This window comes from Bombus affinis, chromosome 9, assembly GCF_024516045.1.
Source record: "Bombus affinis isolate iyBomAffi1 chromosome 9, iyBomAffi1.2, whole genome shotgun sequence".
Lineage (NCBI taxonomy): Eukaryota > Metazoa > Arthropoda > Insecta > Hymenoptera > Apidae > Bombus > Bombus affinis.
Genome location: NC_066352.1, coordinates 12,132,440 through 12,140,146, shown reverse-complemented (window position 1 = coordinate 12,140,146; position 7,707 = coordinate 12,132,440). Strand labels below are relative to the sequence as shown.

General features: G+C 35.3%; 2 protein-coding genes across 2 annotated transcripts; both read right to left on the bottom strand.

Moving 5' to 3' along the window:
• Positions 1 to 1,344: 1,344 nt before the first annotated feature.
• LOC126920231 (dynein axonemal heavy chain 10-like) lies at positions 1,345 to 2,800 on the bottom strand. The gene is made up of 3 exons (XM_050730300.1): positions 2,311 to 2,800; positions 1,557 to 2,018; positions 1,345 to 1,488 (listed from the first exon to the last, which is right to left on the bottom strand). The coding sequence occupies exons 1-2, from the start codon at positions 2,564 to 2,566 to the stop codon at positions 1,816 to 1,818; spliced, it is 459 nt and encodes a 152-aa protein (XP_050586257.1). The 5' UTR covers positions 2,567 to 2,800; the 3' UTR covers positions 1,345 to 1,488; positions 1,557 to 1,815.
• Positions 2,801 to 3,283: 483 nt separating this feature from the next.
• LOC126920124 (uncharacterized) lies at positions 3,284 to 4,689 on the bottom strand. Its single transcript, XM_050730083.1, has 2 exons — positions 4,171 to 4,689; positions 3,284 to 3,926 (listed from the first exon to the last, which is right to left on the bottom strand). Exons 1-2 carry the CDS (start codon positions 4,356 to 4,358, stop codon positions 3,284 to 3,286), a joined length of 831 nt encoding a protein of 276 aa, XP_050586040.1. The 5' UTR covers positions 4,359 to 4,689.
• Between the last annotated feature and the right edge of the window lie 3,018 nt (positions 4,690 to 7,707).

Below are 7,707 nucleotides of genomic sequence, written 5' to 3'. Positions count from 1 at the left end.
GATTGTCATATATTAGCTTGTCCCAAAAGTTTCTTTCGTTTCATAAGTGAAATGATAGATGCACAACATTTTTTATTTTATATTACTTTATGGATTTATGTATAATCCATTTTGTAGTAATGGAATAAAATGTAATTCAATCAAATAACATAAAACAAAAAATGTTATGCATCCTACTATTCCTTTATAAAACGAAAAGAACTTTTCGGACAACCTGATACATGTAACCAAGATTGAGAAAATTTTATTCGAAGCAAAGCTAAGAAGTAACAATCTGAAACAACGAATTACTCCGCTACTTAATTATTTTTATCTTAGAAATAACATAGGGAACGTAACTTTGTTTTGTGTTAAGATGAAACAAGTCATCTTTAAATAATTTTCTATTTTAATTCGTTGTTTCAAGTAAAAACCGGTTGAATGGTTTACAAAGGCTTACGTGATAAAAGAGCAAAATATTTTCTTTTCGTATTTCTCGTAAAGCAGCTGCATAGATGGGCTTTTTCCAGTGTACGTTTCCAATACCAGACTTTCCAATTTTATCAGTATCGGACTCGTTGACTGATATATCGTGGACATCGCGGCAATTAATTCGATTCTTCGATTTTCTATCTCTTGGAAATAAACCTTCGAAAAATAGGAAAAAGAGAAACGTTTTCAATATTTCGCTTTCCTATTTACTTTATTCGTACCTTGAATGGCAAAGTGTTTCGTGCCGAGAGGAATATCGGGCGCGATGAATAAAATTCTAGGAGGACGATTTGAAAAATAAATGAAAGGAAATATAAGAAAATACCTTGCAAGGCATCAATTCTTCGCTTTCGTAGATTCTCAGCGGAAGAGAAAAGAGATTGTAACTCTGAAGATCGTTGTTTATTCTGTTATCGAGATCGCTCTTCATGTGGTTCACCTGATCCACGATCGAGTTTAGATTTTTCAATAATTTTTCACAGTCATGAGCGTAGTCAGAGATATTTAAAGAGTTCCAATTAAAACGCATTACTCCAGGCTGAATATGTTTCTCAACATCTAGCAACGTGTTTCTCAATAATTGTATCTGCGATGATAAATAATTCGTTCGTGAATTCTTGAAAGCTATTTCTGTCTTTCTTAGTTAAAAAATCCTATCTACCACTTCGAAATCGAAGAAAACCAGAAATTTATCATCTTCTTTGTGCCATCTCTGTTTTTCTTTATTCAAATTAAAATATTTAATCCATATAATTCAATATTTCGATATATCTTTAAATACGAAAGAATCCTAAGTAGGATATTTTAACTAAGTGGGACAGATTCATTGAATTTAGCGAATATGAATATTTCTGTATTATTTCGTACATCAGCTTTGTCCATTTCATCGATCATCCTGTTGTACTGGTTGGTCACTTTTTCCATCAATTCGAGGTCGTTCCTTAGTCGATTTTTCTGGATACTAGCATCTTTCACTATGGGAATTAATTCGAAACCTAACTGCTCCATCAACTCAGCCTGCAATCGAAAATATAAAATATCAAATACGAATTAACAGGAAGCGAAGGAGAATTTTCTCAGCATACCTCGTGAATAATTTCGAAGAACTCCCAATCGAAGTTCACTTGAAAACGAAGCTGACACTCGACGAGAATCGATCCGCTCATAAATTCCATCCAAGTAATCTTTTGCGTTTGGACAGCCTGCTTTTCCGAAGAAGTAGTCCACGATTTTTGATCTTTGTGGGATTGAAGCGATGCTTTCACCTCGGCTCTCGTGTCTGACTTAACCTGTCCTCTGGTTCCCACAGAACTAGCCGTCTCTGTCAGAATGATTCATGAACTGTTAGAAAATCTTCGACAGATGGCCTAATATCAAAAAGATTCTGTCACCGATGCTTGGTTTCGACAACACAGGTTCGGCCTTCTGAAGAGATCCCTGAGGAGTCGATCCAGGTGATCCAAAATCTCTGCTCTTTTGTCCTTTTGGCAAGTGAATTGTCTGCAGATTCTTCGTGCTTTTCTCGATATTTGGGAATGTTAATACACCTGTAACAAATTTTTCTCTTCGTTAAACAGATTTGAAGATACAAAATAATAAAATGTTTCGTAGTAAAATTAACAATTGCTGGGACATTGCTTAACTCCTGACTCATTTGCATATTAACTTTTTTGCACTAAATCTTTCTGCGCGTGATCGTTCTTTTTCAATCAAAATTGTCTCGTCTGTATTTCTCGTTTAGGGTTTCGTTATTTCTCTTCGTTATTACAAATTAATTATTTCGACTACTCTGGTGACTTTAGTGGCGAGTCGAAGGTTGGTTTATGTAAAATTGTTAACCTTGTTCCGGTTCAGAACGTTCCATCTTCAGGATACTCCTCTTCATGGTGTTCAACACAACGTACTGGGCCTTATCTGCCCACGATTGGTATTTTGATTCCTCGTACGCTTTCATTTGTTTGGCCACCTCGTAGTATTGACTGAAAGCTAGAATCTTCAGCTTGCTGTGTTTCAATTCTTCAATGTTTTGGATGATCAAGACTGGTCTTCTTAGACGGTGAAATAACTGTCTCACCCAGTATATAGCGCCAGCCATTGGGGGATGGTACGTTAATAATGGAGGATTTTGTTTCCCTAAACATAATACGATACGATGACTGTTAAAAAGTCGAATATTTCGTACAAAGTAAAGAATTTTTATTCGAATAATTTAGCAATAATTTAGAAATAATTTATGAACAATTTGCCAATGATTCAATTTCTTGTAGCTGTTAATTTGAGATGATTATCCTTTTGACAGTGTAACTTTGTCATAAAATGACAAAGAATTCAGTCTAAAGGATTTTGAAATAGTATTATCTCTTTGTACCAAGAAAATCTTTCCTGCGTTTCTCTTATCAGATACGAAAAATACAACTGCAACTCTTTATAGCAAATTAATTTTAGTTTGCATTAGATAGGATGATATTAGGTTGTCTGAAAAGTGTCTTTCTTTTACAGACACGTCTTTTACAACAACGCATCTTTATACAAACATGAAATTGTAATTTTTATCTTGATAGAACAAAATGGATCATACGAAATTCGATAAAATAATATAAAACGAAAAATGTTCTGTATCCATTATTTCCTTATGAAACGAAAGAAACTTTTCGGACGACCTAATATTTTAAAATATTACAGCTATAAATACCTAACATATTTAGTGTATAGCCTTTAAGTATAAAGAAAATCCATAAAGTACATTATAATATTTCTATTATCCAGATTATGTTAGCTATAAAATTTGATAGAACGCTTACAAACTAATTTTCTAGTAATACACTTCAAGATTTGCTAAAACCAAAATAAATATCTTGCCTCTATTGAATATCCCCTCAACGATATTAACTTCCTTGCTGAATTGTTGCATGATAACGTCAAACTTTCTCAACAACTGTTGATGAATTGTGTCTCTAGTCTTGGTTTCCTTGAACCTGAGCAACATATGAAGCGCATCTTCCGCGCTTCTCAATACCAGGAAGCACTCGTCGATAAAGAACTTAGCCTCGTTCTCCAGGAAATGTACCTCTTCGTAAAACAAAGACATAGTAGCTTCCCAATTTTCTTTGTTATATTCGTCGAAAATATTGAAGTCTGCGTCCAATATTAAGACGATCAATCTATCAACACGTTTTATTATAGTGTCGATTTGAGCTGGATCACTGATGATCGATTTTAAATCAGGTCCAAAGATATTGTGAAAGTCTCGAAGAACGTTCGCAACCTGGTTCAAACCATCGCAAACGGAGGCAATGTATTCAGTTCCTTTAAACAATCGATTTTGATCGAATTCCCAGCGCATTCCTCTGCCAGAGATTTCGATATCTTCCCGATTCTTCAAGTAAGCTTCTTTCCAACTCTTCAGCATCGCGCGTGCGTCTTCCGTCTGTTGTAGAATCACTTTCTGAGGTTTTCTGTATTAAGAATGCAATTTCAACATTGTGTCTATGTTATGGAACAAAATTAATTAAATCAATTAGACATTTTTATCTACTGGGCAAGAAAAAAAAGAAAATTTGTAAAGAAGTATTTCTGTATATATAGAAAATAGAATATAGAAATAAGAATTAAACATATAAATAATCCACAGAGTATTGTTCGCTGAAATATGGTAAAATGTTGGAAATAATTCGAAAAGTTCGTTGAAGTTGAACTTACTTGAATAGATCTTTGATGGATAAATGCTTTATGACAGTCTGACAGAGTTGCCATGAAATTCTTTCCATTAGGCCAACCATTTTCTCTTCGCAGGAGTAATAACTCGAGAGAATCCAAATCATTCTTATTCCCTCCATTAGCTGAGGAATGGCTTGACTGATTGTTTTGAAGCAATCCGACTCTGTCATCAACTACGATACATCTTAGTTATTGTATTAGTTATCGAATGAACTTTTAATCGAAATTGCACGACAATGCTTTTCACCTTGAAGTGTCTTAAAATAGTCTGCAAAAATCGATTATTATCCCTGGCTTCGGTATAACATCTCCATAAGTCTGAATAAAAATAATCAAAGTTCGAAGCGATTGGCGAAAGGACATTGCTCAATAAGCCCAATATTCTTTTGGCCATAGGACTTTTTAATTGCTCCACCAGCATTAACAATCCTACTTCTCGATCCTTCCAGTAGTCACACTCTGCTAGTGGACCTCTACCTTGTGGCACTTTTTGTTGAAACGATTCCACCACCTGTATATTAAATAACGTGATATAGACGTTGAAAAGGTGTCTAATTTTCTAGACATCAATCTCTCGGAAGAATTTCATTTACCTTTTCTATGTGCACTCCCCACAGCATAATCACATTTTCCAGTTGCTCGATCACTTCCTTGTTCTTTTCTAACATCTCGTCAGTGACATTAGGATCATCGAGTTCCGGTATATTCGGCATCGTCAGCAAAATATCGCCCTCGATGTTTTCCAGCGTCCTGACGAACAGTGACAAATTTATTCATTTTCCTTTTTTTTTAATTTATTTCTATGTTAGAACTTGATAAAAATTGCAAAGTTACTTTTATCGAGATGAAAAATAAATTGTAATCGAATATTTCTGTAAAGCTTCACGAGATTTTATAAATCGCGAAATGTTCTCTCCTAATAGATCCCGAATATTTACGCCTTTGTGGGAAATTTCAAGGTGTAAAAATATGTAGACTGTTCAAAATACGTAAAAACGCGTATGCATTCGAGGTTTATCGACAACTAACCGCGATCTATCGAATAATAAGAAATTACTAACCATTCGACGTTAGATATTAATTTATCTAAATAATGTAGGATATCGATTTTGTTCTGATCGGCCGACACGCGTACAATTGGCTCTTTGGACACCGTTTTGCTTCCAGCTCTTTCGAAATTGACTACAGTCCTGATGCGTTTTCGTCTCAGTTTTGCCCTCTCTATCGTTTGCAAATGTTTCGGTTCTACTATTTCATCGTCATCGTCGTCGTCCTCGGCGTTTTTATCAGCCTCTTTCTTCGCCATGACTATAGATATCCTGCGGAATTCTGACGGTCTTCTGAAGATTGAACTCTGCTCGACAATTTTAATAAATCATTTTTATCATATAGGTTCACCATATTGTAAATCTAGTTTCTTACTAATGGAATCCGTTATTATCTAAAAAGTTGAACAATTTGATAAAAATCGTTTTTGTTACGAGCTACGTATAAGTATCACATTATGCACAGGTTATATATCTTTAAATATTTTAGACGAAATTCAGTATTTTTATTAAAGAAAGTAATATTAGATACTCGAGCTGCCATGATGTCCGTCAAACTCGGAGGACGTTCCTCGTCTATGTCAGGTTCTTCTTCTTTGAGTGCGTCTGAAAGATGTGGTCCTCTGAATTGAGCCTGAACCAATGGTTTAAAAACCTAAAAAAAAAAGAAAAAAAAGAGAAGAAGAAAAATAGATAGAATTTCCATAACTATAAATATGTTTACGAGACGAAGAAGGATATAAATTTTACGAAAAAAGAAACAAATATACAATGGCTGTCAAAAGTCTGTGATCAAAGTATACTTTTAACATATATCATCGAGACAAAGAATTTCTAAGATAAAAATCTGTCGTGTAAAAGTTTTCGCAAGCAGAATTTTATCGATGTATAATTTAAAATTATAAAATAAATGCACTGGTGCGTTATCTGAACTGAAATAAAATTACTGAAACAAAAATATATATTATTGCAAATATGCTTTTCTACCTCAACGAGCATCCTGTTCAACGAAACCAAAAATTTCCCCTGTAGAGATCCAACTACCAAATACTGCGTTATTTGTTCATCGCAATCGATGTAAGAATCGAAGTTTGGTATACCCTCGTCGATAGTCCTCAGGAAGTAGAATAAAGTAACGTCATGCAGGTCTGTTCTGCTACCATCCACTTTACCGCATATCATGTGCAAGTTTGGTATTTTTCGTACTTTTTCCACTAGTTTCTGTGCAACAGATTTTCCTTTCGTTTCTTTCGTATTCAAAATGTATTCGCGTTTTAATCGACGAAGGATAATGTCGTACGCGGATGTAATCGAGTACCTTGGTCATAATATATTTGTGTTCTTCTCCTGGCGGCGGTACGAAGTCTGGAGTATCTAAAAATTAGAAGAATCGGGATCGTTTCATCGAATATGTTTATTTTATAATTGCAATAACATTCGTGTAATTTACCGATCGCGGCACTTTTCTCCGAGTCTTTCGTCTTAAAGATTGTATCGCCACTTCCTATCTCTTTCGCTTCTCGCGAATCGCCTTCTTCTCCTTCTTCCTCCTCCTCCCTTCCCTCGTCTTCCTCCCCTTCGTCTTCTGTATCTTCCGTGTCCTCGTCGGTACGAGTACTTATCATTGATTTTTGCTCCGATTGAATTGTCATCGTGGATACCTCGACTTGACGCAAAAGAGCAAGTGGATCGAGCTTGGACGGTTTTGCTTTTGTTTTCTTTACTTTTCTTTTCTTCCTTTCCTTCGGGGAAACTTTCTCCGTCTTTCCTGTGGATTATCATTGATGTTATAACTCGTCGTTCGTTCGACGCGCGACTATCAATCCAGTAACTTAGCTGTAAATACCAAACACGTGCTTCAGCACTCTGATCGAAGCATAAATCCATAAACGACAATCCTACGCTTTGATTGACTCCGCAGAAACAAAAAAGCTAACAAACTGTGCATAGCAAATTCACTTGAAGCGTTGAAAATACAATTTACCAAAAAGGTGAATTATCAAAAGGGCAGAATGTAACAGAACGTAGAAAATTGTGGATAAAAAGTCACTTGGATCGTTGGAAATGTGATTTACCAAACCAGTAATCCATTGGAAGGATGGAATGTAACAGGATTCTACCAAACTGTGCACGACAAAATTGAATTGTTAAAAATACAATTTACCAAAGATTCTTCCTCTCAACTTACGACTTTTCCTTTTCATCGACAATGCCGTCAAAGCGGCTAATTTACCAACACCGTGCTTGCCTATCATCCATCAATAACAGAGTAATTTATATCCTTAGAATCGATACAGTAATCTATCTGATTCGTGTTCACTGTAATTAGTTTAAGAAAGATGAACTACTTACTTTCCCAGACCGGAACTTCTACGTGGATGATTTCAGTGGAATAGGTGCAGTAGAAAAAGATCACCTTTCTCTCAAGATCGGTCACACCGTAGAGATCCAGTAGCAGAAAATTGAGTAGCTT

What these genes read in the sequence shown, in the direction of transcription:
- LOC126920124 (XM_050730083.1), bottom strand. Translation starts at nt 4,358, where the DNA reads ATGACAGAGTCGGATTGCTTCAAAACAATCAGTCAAGCCATTCCTCAG. An exon ending in TCCATCAAAGATCTATTCAA is followed by an intron (nt 3,927 to 4,170) that starts GTAAGTTCAACT and finishes TTCTTAATACAG; the next exon opens with AAAACCTCAGAAAGTGATTC.
- LOC126920231 (XM_050730300.1), bottom strand. Translation starts at nt 2,566, where the DNA reads ATGGCTGGCGCTATATACTGGGTGAGACAGTTATTTCACCGTCTAAGA. An exon ending in ACGTTCTGAACCGGAACAAG is followed by an intron (nt 2,019 to 2,310) that starts GTTAACAATTTT and finishes AATTTGTTACAG; the next exon opens with GTGTATTAACATTCCCAAAT.